This window comes from Myxocyprinus asiaticus, chromosome 29, assembly GCF_019703515.2.
Source record: "Myxocyprinus asiaticus isolate MX2 ecotype Aquarium Trade chromosome 29, UBuf_Myxa_2, whole genome shotgun sequence".
Lineage (NCBI taxonomy): Eukaryota > Metazoa > Chordata > Actinopteri > Cypriniformes > Catostomidae > Myxocyprinus > Myxocyprinus asiaticus.
This window is the reverse complement of record NC_059372.1, coordinates 5980484-6001157: the sequence shown is the minus strand read 5'-3', so window position 1 is coordinate 6001157 and position 20674 is coordinate 5980484. Positions and strand designations below refer to the sequence as shown.

Here is a 20674-nt window from a genome sequence, read left to right as displayed (position 1 = left end):
TTTAATCCATGAATAAAGTTTAACACAAACAAAAGTGAACTTTTTAATTATTTTAAATGCAGTGACTATGAGTCCATCAGTTGTCCAAATGTTTCATGTTTACACCTATGATAAACAGTACTGCTTTATTAAACATAAATATAAATATGAAATACATTCGGTTCTTATTTGAGACAAAGAGAAAAATTCGGGGGGGGGGGGGGTTTCTTCTGTATTTTAGGATCAGACCAGTAAGTGATGGCATCTATGAAACATTTCTTTTATTTATTTATTTTGTATTTATTTTTTTATTTTCTCCCCAGTTTGGAATGCCCAATTCCCAATGCGCTCTAAGTCCTCGTGGTGGCGTAGAGACTCACCTCAATCCGGGTGGCGTAGGACGAATCTCAGTTGCCTCCGTGTCTGAGACCGTCAATCCGCACATCTTATCACGTGGCTTGTTGAGCGCGTTACAGCGGAGACCTAGTGCATGTGGAGGCTTCACGCTATTCTCCGCGGCATCCATGCACAACTCGCCACGCGCCCCACCGAGAGCGAACCACATTATAGCGACCACGAGGAGGTTACCACATGTGACTCTATCCTCCCTAGCAACCGGGCCACTTTGGTTGCTTAGGAGACCTGGCTGGAGTCACTCAGCACGCCCTGGATTCGAACTCGTGACTCCAGGGGTGGTAGTCAGCGTCAATACTCGCTGAGATACCCAGGCCCCAAACATTTCATTTATTAAATCCAACCTTTTTTCTCTACATACTATAAAGTCTCAACGCATTCTTTAAGCTCAAATATCGGTTATTTGATTTTGTTCATACAGAAGGTATGGTTATTAGGTAGTATACTGTAATAATTAGTCATCTACTGATCTGAGACCAGTTTTCTCTGTATTTTATTAGTATCATGGTAAATAAGCTGTTCTTTGACCCTCAGAGAGAGGTGGTCTCTCAGAGTGATGGACACGTGTATCAGACGCATTTGTTCATACACATGAGCAGTTCCAGGCGTATGGCGATGCGTGTGTGCCAGCCCAGAGGCAGGATCCGGATGTACCGTGCCACGATGGGCGGCCGCAGCAGGTTCTGCACTGTGGAGGAGCGGTCCGTGTTTCCATAGAACACCTGATGAATGAACACAAGCAATAAAAGTGGTCATTCTTCTTCTTTCAGCTGCTCCCGTTAGGGGTCACCACAGCGGACCATCCGTGATCCGAATATTTGACTTGGCACAGGTTTTATGCCAGATGCCCTTCCTGACACAACCCCCAGTGTCTGGGGGACTCTCCCTCATACCTACGGGGCAATTTAGAGTCTTTAATTCATTTAACCTGCATGTTTTGGGACTTGAGGGGAAAACTGGAGGCCCTGGAGGAAACCCATGCAAACACGGGGAGAACATGCAAACTCCACACAGAAAGGCCTAGTTGAGCTGGGACTCAAACCCCAGGACCTTCTTGCTATGAGGCGACAGTGCTAACCACTTAGCCACCATGTGGCTCAATAAATACTCAATAAAATTGGTCATTAAATGGTTAAAATATGTTAATGACCAGTCCTACCTTGGTACATGGTAAGTGTTACTGCATTATCCGGGACGTCCTGTATTTTGGCCGAAATGAAGACGTATTGTTTCGTATTTTAGTGCATAAAATCTCGAAAATGATTGCCCCCGTATTTAGGCAGGATTTAATTAAATGTGTCAGAACTTATTCCCAGCCAAATTGTCTAACATCTTTTTTTATTTTTTTGAGGGGGCAAACAGGGTCAGGGTATTTCTCTTTAACCTCCTGAGACCCGAGCGTGACTGCTGTATGCATTTTCCATTTTCCTTTTAGATTTGTAACTAGTAGCACCTAATAAACATGCAAAACATATATATATATATATATATATATATATATATATAATTTTTAGAGCAAATAGTTTTCCTAAAAATTGATGTCCTCATATGTGGACAGCAGGACTAAGTTGTGAATTTTTTTCATAATACCAAGCAGGGCCATATTAACGCACGGGCTTACTGGGGCCCACGGCAGTGGTGGGGCCTCGAACTCCCTCCACCGTATTCTCCCCTGTCGACGTTCTTGGGAAGGTGTGCATGAAACACAGAGAGGGTGCGCAACGATTAAATCCGTCCGTGTATCTCACAGTGATTGAGTGCGAACATTCCCCCTAACTCCATAAAAAGACTCTGAAAGCAACATTTTTCAGCTTTTGATTGAACCCTTTGATTCTCAATGTGAAAATACACAGTAAATATAGGATTTCTAAGGAAAAGATGCACTAAAGTACACATTAGTGTACCACTGTGTTTAGCAGTGTGCCGTTTCGCAATAAACCACTCAGATATTAAAAATGGCATATGAAACTAGAGACTCCAATATTTTGACTCAAACAGGTTTCAATGTAAAAACTTAATTAGGTTTCTTACCAGATATAGTTTTGTTGCCGTTTCTCCCAAAAACAAACTCCACTTTGATTCCACTTCCAGTATAAGCCACTTCCAGCTATTTTAGCTATACAAAAATACTACATTTTGCTGCTTTATATTACAGGCTGGCAGTAAATGTCAACATATTATCATCATTAATGTAACAATTTTCCTTTTTTTGCCAATGTGTGAACGGCTTGTAACACAACTTGATGAGCCCTTCCCGGACTTCCTAAGTTGTCTATTAAAGCCTGTAGACTGATTTTCATGTGAAGGGAGCGGGTCGCTTTTGCCGGGAAAATCCAAAGGATGTGACGTTTATGCACGCTCCCGAGAGCCTCGGTGCTTCTCTTCCGCTATTCAACAGCGACAACAAACTGCAACACTAGGTAACGTTATCTTAGAGATGGAATCCCGCAAACGTTCGGCTCCCAGAACAACACCGACTCCTACACAAACAGAGTAAGCCAAAAAAAAAAACATTTAACTACTGAATCTTGTCTGGCTAAGCGGGAACGTGATCGTGGTCGAGCGAAAACTAGAGTGAACATCAGCAGGGCATTTGATTCCTGGAGGAAACTTCGTTTGGTTTTGGGGATCAAAACCGACCTTGAATTGGTGTTCTTCTTATTGGACAGGTAAGCTTACATAACTGCAAAGCATGTGAAATATAGTGCCATAAGGATTGATTTTGGTATACTTCGGTAGTATGCAGCTGTATGTGTATGCTATGTAAGCTGATAAGCAGTTTTAGTTTAGTCTCGAAGTTTGTAGTAAAACAATCATAACTGTGTAATTTTAATTATGCTACCTCATCTGTCCGCATGATGCTGGTGAATCACATTCAGTCTCTTCGTACGTTATGTCATTGTTTTGGCCGATGCTCGCTCGCTCTATGCAGTGTGTGCGCAAGCACGAGCGACAGGTAGCTGGCTGCAGTTCACTTAATGGCCACAGGTGTCACTAATAACAAGGGTTTCTGAATCTTACATACTGCACCTTTAATTACGATTTTCATAAACTCATTGGTTTTGAGCACATATGGTTTTACCGTTTATCATATTTTGCCATCATTTCATCACACACTGTTGCTCAGGCAGAATGAATGAAATTAGGCACTGACAGGACAGTCCTCCTCACCGTCTTGACATGCCTCCACAAACTTTACACAACCAGCATATTGTTTCATCTCGTCAAAATAATAAACACATTTTACGCTCCGTTCTTGTCAGAGAGCATTCTCTCTTTCTTAGCGGTGCATTCAGCATGGCTTATGAAACATCACCTTTGGAAATAACTAAATAAAGGCATCATCGGGGGTTATGCGGTACATATTAATGGAGGTTTACATGGAGACAAGAAATACTGCATCGTCACGATCTCGGTAAAGAAAGAAGCAGATTTGATTACCGTCTCTTCAATACAACAACACACAGCAACAAGTGAACGATTTACTTACACTTTTACTATAAATGCTAACGTTAGAAAATGATCTGACATTGGCACATAATTCTGATGTACATCCTGTGGTTGAGTGATCATTTATAAGCCCATATCACTAAATTCTGGTATTATAACCTTCTAGTTTTTTACATAGCGGTTAAAGACAGTGGAACTTTGTAACATTTGCCAGAAATACAGCCACTGCTTGCTTCCACATTGCAAAATATGGTGGATAGCTTCAGAAAAAACTTTTGCCAAATTCATAGGTGTAACAGTTAAAATAGAAGAGCAAACTGCATCACTCAACAACCATTGCAACCTCCTCATTCATCAAGCTTATATTCATTGCATTCTCACCCTGTTGTTCCCGGTCTGGTCTTTGTAATAGATCCAATTGAGGTTTTCATGGGTTCGGTACTGCAGGCTGTATTTGGTGGTCCATTCATCAGCATCACAGCGGCCCTGAATTAAGAGACCCGACACCACCTGAACCTCCAGCAGGTCGATCTGAAGCCACTGGCTCGCATCCTGGTATTTGGACAGCCATGCACAGCTGAGCCAGAGACGAGAGACATTTTATAATGATATCAGAGGACAAAATGTTTTTAAAGTAGATCAAGAATTAAATGGGCCTAGACTAGATCAAGTCTAAACTTTCAAGTTTTTATACTACTCTAATGAAAACACAGATTTAGACCACCATTTTAGGTTGTTTTATACTCGTTCATTCTGGTTCAGTGCTGGCTAGTTAGCATAGTTAGCATGGGGAATCTTGAGAACAGACGTTTATGGATATATGCTGTTCGGTCAGATTTAGTTTATCTGATGAAGCTGGTAAACCAAAGAAGTCTTGTTGGTTAGTCTAGTTAAGGAGCCTGGTGGGGACAAAATTTGACTAACTATACTGCTTATTCAGCAGGCACCCCAAAATGTCAGTGACATAACATCAGGTTGTTCTGGGACACTGACCCGTATCCCTGGCTGTTCAGTCGGGCTTTATTCGGGGTCCAGGAGGAGAACCAGCCCACATACTGCTCCTGGTTAGAACAGCTGAACTGTTCCGACAGCACCGCTCCAGACTCAAACCCCAGTGGTTTGTGGTATGGACACTCTGATGGGAGAAGAGGAACATGACAACATCAGATCATCTATTCCAACTGTGCTGTGCAAAATGTGCCCAGTGCATAACATGATTTACACGAGTAGAGTACAAGTAGGATGCCCTTTGTTCGTTCTGGATCAACATTTCTATAAACCAATCATTGCACATTGATTTTAGGGCTAGGCTTTGGTTATCATTTTTTATTATGTTGGCTTGACAGAGCCAGCATGCTGATATTCTACAAACTTCGTTTCATTCATTTATTTTTTAATCCCTAAACCAAGACCAAAATGTTTAACATTTAACGCCTCCTAGAGCTTTTAAGCTAAATCCACCAAACTTGGTAGTTGGTACAGACCTTCAGACTGTTCTGGAATAGTGTGCAAATTCTTTTCTAACTGATCAGACTTACGGTTTTTGCACAACGAACGATCAAAAATCTGGAAAAATCCCATATACTTCCATGTGTTTGAATTTTCAAATAGGCCAACGGAATGCTCGTTAATTCAAACTCCAACTGTCAAAAATTCAAATGTAAATCTCTATCCATCCATCCATCCATCCATCCACCCACCCACCCACCCACACACCCACTGTATCTGACAGTTTATCTGGCTATTTATGTGACAGTCTGTCACAGTGGATGATCAAAAATCTGAAAAATTTCAGACTTACATTTACGGAATGTTCAAATAGGCCAACGGAATGCTCATTATTTCAAACTCCAACTGTCAAAAATTCAAATGTAAACAAACCCACAAAAAGCCTTTAATCTGCTTTATGTATCTCTCTCTCTCTCTCTTTGTCTATCTATCTGACTATGTGACAGGCTGTCTGACTATCTTGCTAACTGGCTGTTTGTCTTAAAGGAATAGTACACCCCCAAAAACAGTTCTCTCATTATTCACTTAACCTGGTGCCATCCCAGATGTGTATGACTTTCTTTCTTTAGCAGAACACAAATTAAGATTTTTAGAAGACGACAGAGCTGTCAGGTCCTTATAATGGAAGTAAACGGGTGCCAACACTTTGACGGTCCAAAAGTCATACGTTTTAATTATCGACTTGTTTCTTACTTAAACCTATCGATTCGCTGCAGAAGACATTAATTGATTGACTGGAGTCTTGTGGATTACTTTTATGCTGCCTAAATATGACTTTTGGACTGTCAAAGTGCTGGCCCATGTATTTCCTTTATAAGGACCTGACAGACTGGAGTTGTGTGACACGTCACTGGACTTCCTGTTCCTGTTGCTGACGGCATGCTGCACGAGTGTTTGTAGCCTGCTTAGCATTGCATATTCTTATTCTCATACGTTCATCTTTTTATCCTTTGTCATTTTAGCGCGTTTCGGGTTTTTCCCGCTTTTGTACTTTCATCTGTGTGTATTTTACCTGTTGCTGCTAGCTTTTTTAGCATCGCTTATCTATCTGTTTTCAGCCTTTAATCCTTAACATCTGCGCACATCAGGTTTCCCCCCTCATTATTCTCTTATCGCGATTCAACTGCGTGCATTTTACAGCGCGCAACCATTTTTCTCCTCTGTGTTACACGGATTATTGCATCCGTGCAACGAACAACAACAAACAACTGCGGTAAGTCATGGCATACACTCATGTTATTTCTTCCTGCATTGCATGTCACATGTTTACAATATCCTCTTCCATCAGCAGTGAGGGATTCACATGTGATAAATGTAAGGAATTAGTCAGGCTGATGGAGAAGGTTAATGAGTTAGAGACACGCATCTGAACGCTATTGGAGGTCAGTGGGAAAGAGAAGCCAGTAGATACTGTTTCGGATGTGGGCAGTACAGAGAGCAACACACACACTTTGGTTCCGGCTGTAGAGCCCCCGCAGCAGGGCGTTTGGGTGACATCTCGGCGACATACTCGCTCAGCAAAGCGACACCACTCTCCCGTTCCTGTTAGGGTTTCCAATCGATTCTCCCCACTCAGTGATGCACCCACTGAGAATCATGTTGAAAGAGCCCTTGTTATTAGTGATTCTATTGTAAGGAATGTGGAAATAGAGTCTCCAGACACTATTGTTAAATGCATTTCAGGTGCCAGAGCGTCTGACATCAAATCAAATTTAGAAGTCCTGGCTAACGCTAAACATAGATTTTCTAAAATTGTTATTCATGTTGGCGCTATTGATGTCTGGATTCGCCAGTCGGAAATCACTAGAGATAATGTTAAAGAGGTGTGTGAATTTGCAAAAATTATGTCAGACACTGTAATATGCTCTGGGCCCCTCCCTGCTCATTGTGGTGATGAGGTTTATAGTAGATTAGTGTCACTGAATGGCTGGATGTCTGAGTGGTGTCTGGAGAATAGAATAGGATTTATAGACAATTGGAAGAGTTTTTGGGGTAGACCTGACCTGCTAAAGAGAGACGAATTCTATCCCTCCAGGAGAGGTGCTGCTCTCCTCTCTAGTAATTTGGCTCATAGTCTTAATAATGATAGTATTTGACTAACTGGGGCCCAGGTCAGGAAGCAGACAAACTGGTTAATCTGAATGTCTGCTAGCTGCCTTGAGACGTCACACAGGTCACATAAACTACAACATATAGAGACTGTATCACCTAGATATCATATAGAGACTGTGTCTGTTCCCTGAACTACCAAACACAAAACCCTCACTAAATCATTTAGAAAAATTTTTATTAAGGTCAAACTTGAACAAAACAAACAAATTAAAGATAAACATCATATAAAGACAGGGCTACTAAACATTAGATCTATTTCTACTAAAGCACTAATTGTAAATGAAATTATTACAGATCATAGTTTGGATGCGCTCTGATTGAAACTTGGCTTAAACCGGATGAATATATTAGTTTAAATGAATCTACTCCCCCAGGTTATTGTTATAAACATGAGCCTCATCTGAAAGGTCGAGGAGGAGGTGTTGCTACAATTTACAGTGAAGTTTTTGGTGTTACTCAGAGGACAGGATATTTGAGCTAATAATGCTTAATGTGACACCGTCAAATATAAATAAAAAAAACGTACAGTATATAGATCACCCGGGCCTTATTCTGATTTCCTTGGTGAATTTGCACATTTTTTATCTGATCTTGTAGTTACTGTAGATAGAGCTTTAATTGTTGGTGACTTCAAAATTCACATAGATAATGAAAATGACACATTGGGATTAGCATTTATCGATATTCTCAACTCACTTGGAGTCAGACAAAATGTAACAGGAACAACTCATCACCATAATCATATGCTAGATGTAATTCTGTCAAATGGAGTTGATGTTGATAATATAGAAATTCTGCCTTAGAGCGATGACATCTCGGATCATTACCTCGTCTCTTGTATGCTGTGATCAGCTAATGTTACTCAATCTACACCACGCTATCGTTCAGGTAGAACTATTCTTTCGCCCACTAAAGATAGAAGATCTTTCACTAATAATCTTCCTGATCTATCTCATACACTCAGTAAGCCCCGAAGTCTAGAAGAACTTGATGAAATAACATAAAATATAAATACAGTCATCCCTAGCACTCTTGATAGTGTCGCCCCCCTTCGATTAAAGAAAATTAAAGAAAAAGCCCTGCACCATGGTACAATGATCACACTCATGCTCTCAAGAGAGCTGCTCGGAAAATGGAACGCAAGTGGAAGAATAGAAAATTAGAGTTATTTCGCGGTGCATGGAGGATAGTGTCTGTAGCTACAGACAGGCACTAAAAGCTGCCATGTCAGCATATTTGAGCAAACTCATAGAAAATAACCACAATAATCCTAGGTGTTTATTCAGTACACTGTGGCTAAATTGGTTAGAAATAAAGCCTCAACAGAACCAGATATTCTGTCGCAGCACAAGAATAATGACTTCATGAATTTCTTTACTGATAAAATTGAAATAATCAGAAATAAAATTGGAATTATGCAATCATCTGTCATAGCACCTCAGAAAAAAGTGTCTCATAATTTTCCTCACGTGCATCTTCAGTCCTTCACTGTCACAGGTCATGAAGAGCTAACAAAACTTATCGAAACATCAAAAGCCACACCATGTTTGTTAGATCCAATACCATCCAAGCTCTTAAAAGAGGTATTCCCTGTAATCTCAGAACCTCCTCTTAATATTATTAACTCCTCACTATCCTTAGGACATGTCCCAAGAAACTTTAAAATGGCAGCTATCAAACCACTTATTAAGAAGCCACAACTTGATCCTGGAGAACTGGCTAATTATAGACTGATTTCAAATCTCCCATTTATGTCAAAAATACTAGAAAAGGTAGTATCCTCCCAAATATGTTCATTTCTACAGGGAAATAGTATATATGAACAATTTCAGTCAGGATTTAGGCCTCATCGCAGTACAGAGACTGCACTTATCAGAGTTACAAATGACTTGCCCTTAACATCTGATCGCGACTGCATTTCACTTCTATTGCTTTTAGATCTTAGTGTTGCATTTGACATGATAGATCACAACATTCTCTTGAATAGGCTAGAGAATTATGTTGGCATTTGTGGAGTTGCATTAGCATGGTTTAGGTCCTATTTAGCAGACCGCTAACACTTTGTCTATGTAAATGAGGAATTGTCAAACCAAACAAAAGTAAAGTATGGAGTGCCACAGGGATCAGTTTTTGGGCCTCTTCTTTTCTCCTTGTATATGCTTCCCCTGGGAGATATTATCAGGAATCTTGGAATAAGTTTCCAGTGTTATGCCAACGATACCAAACTTTATATTTCTTCAAAACCTGATGAGATTTCAAAATTCTCCAAATTAGCAGAGTGTATCGATGAAATAAAAAATTGGATGGCCAGAAATGTCCTTCTACTCAATTCTGACAAAACAGAGGTGCTAATTATTGGACCAAAAACCTCTAAAAATAAGCTGCTAAAATATAATTTGACTCTCGATGGATGTACTGTTACATCATCTTCAACAGCGAAGAACTTAGGTGTTATATTTGATACCAATCTGTCCTTTGAAAATCAAATTACCAATGTTTGTAGAACAGCATTCTTCCACCTAAGAAATATTTCTAAATTACGACACATGCTCTCTGTTGTTGATGCTGAAAAACTATTTCATGCGTTCATGACCTCAAGACTAGATTATTGTAATGCATTACTGGGAGGATGTCCAATTGAAATAAACTTCAATTGGTTCAAAATGCAGCAGCCAGAGTGCTGACGAGAACCAAGAAATATGATCATATTAGCCCCATCTTATCATCGTTACATGGCTACCTGTTAAGTTTCGTATTAATTTATAAATTCTGTTAACTACGTACAAACCTTTGAATGGTCTAGCTCCGCAGTACTTAAGTGACCTTCTACCACACTATATTCCATCACGTTCATTATAATCGCAAAATTCTGGCCTGTTAATAGTTCCTAGAATATCAAAATCCACAAAAGGTGGTAGATCCTTTTCATATTTGGCTCCTAAACTATGGAATAGTCTCCCTAACACTGTTCAAGATGCAGACACACTCACTCAGTTTAAGTCTAGACTAAAGACTCATCTATTTAGCCAGGCATACACCTAATTTACTCACAATTAGGCTGCTTTAGTTAGGTCTGCCTGAACCAGAAACAGTGATCATGATCTATAACTCTGCAATAAATTGAATGGCATCTATTCTAATATTATTTTATTTGTTTCCCTGTCTCAACCTCGAGACTCCTATCCTGAGGTCACCAGAACCGTCTGGATCCAGTTCCATTCCTGCTTCGTGTTGGACTCCACTGCTACGTGTCGCTGTTTGATGATGACTAATAGCAGCCGGTGCCAGCCAAACATCACTTCAGTCTATTACGATGGACTTCAGAGGATGAGCTGATGCCAACTCCAACCATAAGACATGGGATACTTCATATGCCGTTGCCTGAACCTTGGACTTAGGATAGACTTCACCAAAATTACCAGCCAGGTTGAACTGTGATGCACCTAACTGATCGCCGCCTGCATCACCTCGGTCTAATAATAGACTAGACTCTTGAAATGGAATACATAGACTATCAATTAATTGCCAACAAAACCCTTCATCAGCCAACTAACAAGGACAATTGCATCTATGTGAACTTCTGCAGTTAATCCAGGATGGACTTCAAAGACATTAGTCATTAATCTTACAATTCATACAAAATCTTTGTTTTAAACACTGACCCTTAACACTTACTTAGTTTAATCATTTTAAACCATGACTTGCACTATACATAAGTAATATTGGCATTAAATTGATGATGTTAACCAGAGGGGAACTGGCACCCAGAGTGAGTCTGGTTTCTCCCAAGAGTATTTTTCTCCATTAACCAACATCTTATGGAGTTTTGTGTTCCTTGCCACTGTCACCTTTGGCTTGATCACTGGGGTTAAAAATACAATTATTATTTAATTGTAAGGATTAATTACTTATTTATAAACACAATTCACAATTGTATTTTATCAAACTACACAATGATGACTCTAAGACATTATAGATATTACAGTTTGATTTTCTGTTAATGCATGGTCTTCTGCAAAGCTGCTTTGAAACGATGTGTGTTGTGAAAGGCGCTATACAATTAAAAATGACTTGACTTGACAGAGCTCTATCTTCTTCTTAAAATCTTAATTTGTGTTCTGCTGGAGAAAGACAGGCTTGCAAATCTGGGATGGCATCAGAGTAAGTGAATAATGAGAGAATTTTCATTTTTGGGTGAACTATCCCTTTAAGGCCCCAGTATACTTCATATGAAATCAGAGAACAAACAGGTGTGGTGTAATTTCGAACAAAATCTGGCCAAAATGAAGGTGTTTTTGTTTTCATTTCGGTGGTTCGTAACAGCCCGACAGTGCAAAATTTTAGGAAAACTTTGGACCGGCTGCTAAACACTAGTCATCAGTAGGTGTGACCTAGAGCTCCACCTGCTTGAGGCATCAAATTCTGCTTACATTTTTCAGTCAGTTTAGATCACTCAACATGAACACACCGGTGTGCAGTAATTAGCGAGCTGGTGCAAACAGCATCTTTATGATAGTTCGCATAGAGACATTTTCCAGTTTTTTAAAATGAGTCTACTTAAATACTCTTAAGTGCCTATTCACTCAGTTGTTTGATATGCTGCTTCACTCATGTGCCATCTGCAGCAGAAAGCCATTCACACATCTGCACAAAGTGATATATGCTTCTTATCATCCTTTTTGTATTCTCAACATTAACACTCTTTTATAATTAATGCCGCATATAGCATGTTAGCGCATTAGTGCCATGAATGCAGTTATTAATAAATTGATAGGAGGAGAAAGGGGAGGTGGAGTGATGCCGGAATAATCGACGCCATGTAGAGGTAAGCGACTGTTTATATACGCTTACTCTAGCGATGTGATTGGTCAGATTAAATTACCTTGCTCCTCCCGAACCTTGTTTATAAAACTCAATTTCAGTAGTTTGGAAGTTAATGTAATCCTGCTTAGAGGATAGTGTAAAACGTTTATGGCCCACTGTCCTGGGCTCAGGGCTCAGGGCTTGAGGCTTGACATTAGCAGGAATACCCCCCAAAAGATGCCAGAAAATGGGACAGTGAGCTGTTGTCTACAGAGCCTTGTATTTGAGATGAGACAAAGTATTTTATGGTGAATCTTGTACCCCCCCCAAAAAAAGAGCGTGAAACGATTAAATGAAATTTAGGGAGGAGGAGACGATTGCTGAGCCCTGTGAGAGGTGGGCAGAGGTGCCAAAGTATGATAGAATGAGCGGGGGCTGCTAGTGGAGGCAGCCTCGTACCAGGGTGCGCTCGGGGGATATGAAAGTGGGAGGTGTAGAATAGGTAGAGATGGAAAATGAAAATAGGCGGAAGCACTGAAGAGACAGTGGTGGCCGCATGGAAATTAGCTCTGTGAGAGCTGAAAAGTGCTGGAGGGATCATTACACCCTAAAGCAGATGGAGGTGTGAATCCTAGCCTCCCGGACCAACCTTAAGTCTCCCTCCAGGCATGGTGAGTTCAACGGATGGGCCCGTGCAGCGAATGGGTGAACCCCGAAGGAAGGGGCACTGTGGCCGCTCAAGCAGGTGAGCCCAACCTACGATCGAACGGGGGCTCTTGCTGCATTTGACTGGTAGAGTCCTCCGAGCTTCGAATGGGAGAGCCCACGATACAAATATACGAGAATGGCTTACTCCGCATTCGGAATGGGAGAACCCTCGCTGCGGTTTGAACAGGAGAACCCTTGATGTATTGCGCTGGAGGAGTCTGACCCGCCCGAGCAGAGGCGTGAATCCTAGCTGCTCAGAATGACCTCAGCCTTGGGTAGATCGCCTTGAGTGCAGGTGTGAATCCTAGGTGCTCAGAATGACCTCAGCCTCTCCTCCTGGCAATGGGGGACCCTCACTCGCTGCACTTCGAACGGGGGAGCCCACAATACAAATAAACGTGAGTTAGCTCGCACTGCATTCGAGTGGGAGAATCCCCACTGCGATTCGAATGGGAGAGCCCTTGAGTGCCTAAGGCGGGCCCATCCTGCGTTGTGGGACAGGGGGCTTCCGGACTGGCCGGGGTGGACCCCAGCTGCGTCCGAATGGTGGGGCCGGCCTATTGGAAAGACGAAGATGAAGCAAGCATCCCCCTGACCCCGAATGTAAATGTTTGTGATTAGTTCATTAGGGCTCGATGTGCTTTCCTGATATAAAGATGGTTGATGAGGATGTAGCAGAGATATGCGTCAGATGACCAGCGGCTCAGTTATCATGTTAGGTGTTCAGGCAGGCCTTTGTGGGCTGCTGTGGTTGCGGCGCCGATGCAAAAGGAATTTCTTGAGTATAGTTTATCTGAGATGCCGGAATCGAGCAGGATGGACTTCAGGTATTTTTGGAACCAGAATCGGGATACTGCTTAATTTTGTCATCTATGAATAGGGGATCTAGAGTTTTTTTTTTTTTGGGATCCTCTGTAATGTAGATAGTGGGCTATCGATTGGAAGGGCTGGATGGGAGTAGGAAGGTTAAAAATAAAAATCGGGTGCCCTCTTTTGGTTTGGTCTGTTTGCTTTGTTTGAAGAAGTATCTGATTGTGTTGTTGTCTAGGATGTGGAGGTCTGAAATGGTGGGATGGATTCTTGGTCGAATTTTGTTGTAGTGGTGAGTTTGAAGCGATGGAGAAGGCAAGGATAAACATGGCGTCTAGTATTTTGAGGGTGTTTATAGAAATGTAGCCCTGACAGAGAGTGTTTAGTCAATGTGTTAGTAGGTCGATAGTAAGTAGTAATCTGGTATCGATTCTGGTGGGTTGGGATTTGTGAATGCTCTTGACGAGGAGTGAGATCTGGGGATGGCTTATTGTGGGGGAATTTTTTCTGAAAAATTCATTTGTGGAAGAAAAGGATGCCGCTTAGGTACCCTTTAATAGTACCGGGGTGATGGTTTTTGGTTTTGTTGAGTTGTGAGTTGGAGGAGTATACAGAGAGTAGAGAAAAATCGGGAAATGACTGATTGTAATTTAGGTGGAAATCTTTTAAGAATTTCCAAGCTGTCCGATATGTTTGTAGGGTTTGGGGGGAAATGACTTGAAGAATGGAGTCCTGGTGGGCATGGAGAAGGAGTTTGAAAGGGTGATTTCTAGGAATTTCAGTTCTGAATGGGGAGGAACTGGGGTTGGTGTCGAGTTCGCTTCAAGGGAAAAGGCTCTGGATCTCTGAAAGAAAAAAACGAGAAAGAATCAGCAATATGGTTTTATGGTTACTCTCCAGAGTAGGAGAGAATAAAATGTTAGAAGGGAGGGGAATAAAGTGAAGAGGGCATTGGGTCTTGAGCGGGGTTCTCCAGTGGAGGCAGCCTCACGTGTGAATCCGCTGGAGTGAACAATGGATAGGAAGGGGCAGAGAGAATAGGTTGCATCCAAAAACTAAGGCATCTTGAACATATGTGTGGCAATGTCAGGATACATGCTTGCATGGGCATTTGTGATATGAGCAGGCTGAATCCTCAGGCGTGGGACCATAAAGTGTTCAATGGGAAAGTATACGATTTGTGTGAGAATGTTTATGCTGAATTTACTGAGCTCGCTCAAAGCTGCAAGCGGCTGGATCAGCAGGTGTGGGCCTGCATGGCATATGATGGTAGGATGAACGGGATGAATCCTCAAGTGCGGACTCACCTTAACAGGAGGAGGCCATGTTTTCTTGTGAAAAGTTTACGCTGCAAATAAGTAAGAACTCTCTCTGCGGTACGAATGGTTTGAGCATGGCATTTGCCGTGAGGGCGTTTGGTAGGTTATGTTCGAATGAAATTGATTGATGCAGAGATGCAGGCTTATGGTGAACTGTTTAGGGAAGACCTGAAACAGCCCTACTGTTGTCAGTTGCTAGGTGGGTGATGGTTCATCTGGTATAATATGGGTTATGGAGCCATGGAGGCTGAGACACATGGTCTGAAAAATGTGCCACGTTTGTGGCACGTGAACGGTTGCGGTGCTTGGATGGCATGTTTGCGCTGTTTTCCATGTAGTGGGAGTTTGTCGTATGGCCCTAAAGATGCCATGGTTACAGTGCTTGAACAGCCTATTTGCACTGTTTGCAGTGCAGTAGGAGGTTTGGTCGCACGGCCTGAAAGATGGTGCAGTTGCGGTGCTTGGACAGCACGTGCGCTGTTTGCAGTGTAGTGGGAGTTTTTCGCATGGCCCAAAAGACGCCTCAGTTGTGGCGCATGGACAGTGCATTGCACTATTTGTGGTGTGTGGAAGGTGTAGTCGTATGGCCGAAGGATGCCGCAGTTGTGGAACCTGGACAGTGCATTTCACTGTTTGTGATGTAGTGAGAGGTTTAGTCACACAGCAAAAGACGCCACAGTTGCGGCACCTGGACAGCATGTTTGTGCTGCTTAGGGATGTGTTGAGCCAATAGAAAACATGATAACATGGTAAACGTAGCGTCTGTGACACCTACGTAATTGTTTGCTAGATTAAATGTCAGGAGCATATGAGGAAACAATGTCAGGAAACATGCTTGCGTGTGCATATGAACAACGTCATTTATAATTGGTTTGTCATGAAATTAGAAGGCTCCTGAAACTGAGTGCCCAGATGAATACCGTAGTCTGATGTTTATTAACTTAAACGTATGGTTTGGAGCTTGTAGATTGTTTTCCAACATAATCTGTATTGTTGGCACAGGGTGACTCTTCTCGTTTTGATGAGGACATATGAAATCATAGGAGTTTGTGCCTAAGAGTTGGACTGAATAGATACTATAAGAGCACCGTTTGCGGATAGTGTGGTGGATAAAACTACTTGTTTATACTGACTTGTTTAATTCTACAGATAAACTGTAATATTAGAGTATAAAGCAAGGTGCCAAGCTGAATCGTTTGGTGTCAATTTAACCTATTACTTTAAACTTGAGTAGAGTGTAAAATTATGACGGATTGTTGAATGTTTTTAAAATCATGCAGAATTTAAGTTGCATGGTCAAGCTTGTAAATTAAAGTTTGTAATCCAATGATTTGGACAAAAGTAGAGAAGACTGTCTGTAAAATAAAATAATAGATTGATTTTACCTGCGCGAAGCATTTGTCCTGACGGGAGGAGGGAAAGTCATGTTATAGTGTAGGGATAAGTGGAAGTTTGTAACAGTGCTTCGTGTTATCGGGGCTGCACGGTGAGGCGAGCTCAAATGCGGAGAGGCGAGATGAGTTTGCAGAATGATTATGAATGAGTTGGGACACGGCGCGTGATCCGCCTCTTGCGGAGCGAATTCGGCTCATGTTTATTCAGACAGTGGCTGTGTAAAACTGCAGTGTGCTGTGGATTGGTCAGAGCGAGTGCTGTGTGGCAGCGAAAATGTCTGCATTGGTTTGAAAAGAAGTTGCAATTAGAGTATCGGTCGACTGGAAGTAGTTCGCTGTTGCATGATTGCCCCTGTCCGAATGGAATAAATCACACTCCGAAGGGCAATTTGAAGGGAGAACAATCGTGATATTCTTGTTAGAAGATGATGAACAGAATCGCTGAATGGATTTTGCCCTAAATGAGCTGTGTGGCGAGGTAATGAGGCTGACAGGAATCAGCTGTGTGGGAGAACCAGACTGAAATGCTGGGGAGCGTTGGAATGATGATTGAATTAAATAGTTAGTCTTTTGTTTCCCTCACGTTCAAATGAATCTGGGATTGAATTCGAGTGGCATGAAGCCGAAGCAGCACCCGTTCACGGAGGCAGGACCACTCTGGGTGGAAAGTTTAGATAAGAGAACATATGAGCAGTCGTAGAGAGCTGTTTGGCATGTATACAGTGTCGAAGCAGCCAGTTTGCGGAAGCAACTTCACGCTATAAACTGCTTCTGCAGATAGAACATAGAAAGAAAGACGGAGTAAAAATAGAACACTTAACGTGGTGGCGGTCAATACTGCAAAAAAAACAAATGAGCTGCTGTGGTAGCTTCTGTTGAATAACGAGATTATTTGGATGGAAGAGCTGTTCTGGTGAAGGCGAATGCTTTGCAGCGAAGTTGCATCCGATGATCCGAATCACTGCATGGGTCTGTTCATGGGGAATGGGTGGGGCCGAATGCCGGAGGACTCAATGTCATGTAGAGGTAAGTGGCTGTTTATATACGCTTACTCTAGCGATGTGATTGATCAGATTAAATTACCTTGCTCCTCCCGAACATTGTTTATAAAACTCCATTTAGGTTTTACATGTAGTCTTATGCATCTGTTACCGGTCCTGCTTGACCCACTACGAGCGGGATTCGAACCGGGGTTTTCGCCATGGGAGGTGGGCATGCTAACAAGGAGGCTAAAGGCTACAGCCTCTAGCATCAGTCGTTAATGCGCCTCTTGAGGCCAGGGGAGTGAGGTTTACACACTGCACACCTACCAGCTGGCTACCGTTACACATCCTCATGCTCCTCTAAACGTCTCCCCTAAATGTTATGCAAACAGTATAGACCTTATTCACAGAAGCATCATCTTTGAATTTGGATGGGAATGACAACAAAGGGTTAGAATACAGTCTCTTCAATGGAGTGAACAGTTGTTTAAAGTGTTTTTGGATCGTTACTCTGAAGAAACTTATCAAAAAAATATCTTTCCAAGAAATTTCAGTAGACAAAAACTCCAGACAACATGAGTTGTGGACAATCAGATGTGATCTAGGAGCTTTTTGATTGCTTTATACAGTGCATGTAATTGAAGAGACTGTACATCAGCCTTGTTTTCATTCCCATCAAAAATCAAAGATGGTGCTACTGTGAACAAGATCTATATATTCAAACTTTTTTTTGGCTCAGAGTAAAGAACGAAGAACTTTGGTGTATGTGGCCATTACTGTACTGTATATCCATCAAACTTCAAAATTCAAAAACCCCCAAAAAGGCTTTGTGAAACCAACATCAAAGTTTAACTATACCTATCTAGTTAACCTTTAATATCAAATATTTTATTTAATTACTTGGATACTCAACAACAAGGATTGGTTGGTCCTGGAGCAGCATTCCCATCAAACAATCATATTACATTTGCAGTGATGCAGGAAAAACTGCCCCTATTTCAGGCACTGTATTCTGGGCATCACACATTTCTGAAATAGTAATGAAATATTCTACTGGCATACTGTACAATCACATTGGTTTCTCTCTGTAATTTCCCAGACGTTCTTTGTTACTCACTCAGTTTGTCTCCAGTGTTGGGTGTAATGCATTACTAAGTAATTAAATAAAATTTTCATTGAAAAAAAGTAAAGTAAGGGATTACTCTTAATTTATCAGTAATTTAATTACAGTTACTGTAATTGTGTTAAATAATTTATAGACTATAAAACAATTCTATATAAAACAATAGTGAATTGAAAAATCGAAATTTAACATCTAATGTTAAAATGTATGTTTTCTAATTTAACGCTGCCCCCTTAAATTCTTTGGCCAGTTCACGAATAATTTATTTGATTTTATATGAATTATTTGAAAGAATTAAAAGAACATTTTAATGTCTATCCTTGTATTTTTCATCTGGTCGAGGTTGATGAGGGTTTTAGAAAGTAATTAGTAATAAGTAATGCAGTTACTTTTCAGACAGAGTAATTAGTACAGTAATCTAAATACACTGTAGATGTAACTAGTAGTTAGTAATTAATTACTTTTAAGTAACTTACCCAACATTGTTTGTCTTTCATTTTCTCGTAAAGACAGCCCTTGTTGCTCTCCTTTTCCTTGTATTTTAATATTTTCAAACATAATGTCCATTTCTCTTGTGGCAGACTGAGGTCACGTGACACTCATGTGTCATTTGTATTAGCTGATGCGTCATGGATGATCGTTACTCACGTAATCACTCTTAAGCCTCTTGGCAACATGCCCTGAATCAGTTAGTGTGGACTTTTCTGAAGGTGGCAGTGACACACACACTCAGACTGACTGCCAAGTGCACAATCTCCGTTTGGCATGACCTTGCTTGTCTTTGCCATGTAACTGCACAACACACGGACTCACTAACCTGGCATGCATTCGAGGTATCTGCTGTGTGTGGATGCTGTGGTGCTGATGGTGGTCCAGGTCGCTGGTGTTCCAGTGGGTCGAGTTGCCTGACAGTCACAGCTACAGTCCGTCGGTGTCTGAATCTCCTTCACTGCCTTCACACTCGCATCATCTTCATCTTTATAAGACCACGGAATCTCTGACTCCTGACACACACACACACACACACACACACACACACACACACACACACACTAGTATCACATATACACAAACACACACAAGCATGCTGACACTTATACTCACCCCCTGTGTGTTCACGCCAATGAAGACTGTTCCAGAAATCAGATAGACAGAGATAGAGAGATAAAGACAATTATTATGATGAGACAGATATGGATAGAGGTAGGAATCAAACTTCTTAGCTGTTTCTCTCTGTTCTCTGCTCAAACTCTTGCCGATACCTCAAAACTTGCAAATTCAGTTCAAAGAAGGTAATAACTAGCATGGTTGTTATTTTGAGAGTAGGCTACTGTCCCTGCAAAATTCCAAATAACAAGACAGTCAAGTTCCTGGAATTGACCACCAAACACCTCATAAAACACTCGCACACACCGTGTACCTTGTGTTAAGAGCAGCAGAAACACACACAGAACGTTAGAGTCCATCATGATGAGCAGACCTGTAGGGCACTTTCAGAAGTGCTGATTCAATTCAATGTGCATTCAGTGTGTGCTCTGGATTACTGTAATCCACTGTACTCTATACAACCAATAATAGACATGCAAGACAGTTGTTGACCCTAATGAGTTGACTCAATTCAACTGATTGAGTAAACTTGTTCCCTCAATTGAATTGAGTAATGGTGTCTCCAAAACCTGAGTAATTAAAGGAATAGTTCACCCAAAAATGAAAATTCTCTCATCATTTACTCCATCCCAGATGTCTATGACTTTCTTCCTTCAGCAGATTACAAATTATGATTTTTAGAAGAATATCTCAGCTCTGTAGGTCCTCACAATGCAAGTGAATTGGTGCCAAAAAAGCACCGGGTAGCATAAAAGTAATCCATAATACTCCAGTGTTTTAATCCATATCTTCAGAAGCTATATGATAGGTGTGGATGAGAAACAGATCAATATTTAAGTCCATTTTTGCTTCTCCCTGACCAGTTGGGGGCGTACGCATAAAGAATGTGAATCACCAAAAACACAATAAGAAGAATGTGAAAGTTAAAGTGAAGATATAGTACAAATGGATTATAGATTATAG

The 20674-nt window shown here is 41.3% G+C and overlaps 1 protein-coding gene across 1 annotated transcript; it reads right to left on the bottom strand.

Annotated features, from left to right (window-relative positions):
- Positions 1-110: 110 nt before the first annotated feature.
- On the bottom strand, positions 111-20126 carry LOC127420335 (retinoschisin-like). Its single transcript, XM_051662549.1, has 6 exons — positions 20025-20126; positions 19709-19734; positions 19422-19608; positions 4837-4978; positions 4225-4420; positions 111-1115 (listed from the first exon to the last, which is right to left on the bottom strand). The coding sequence occupies exons 1-6, from the start codon at positions 20071-20073 to the stop codon at positions 963-965; spliced, it is 753 nt and encodes a 250-aa protein (XP_051518509.1). The 5' UTR covers positions 20074-20126; the 3' UTR covers positions 111-962.
- Positions 20127-20674: the final 548 nt, after the last annotated feature.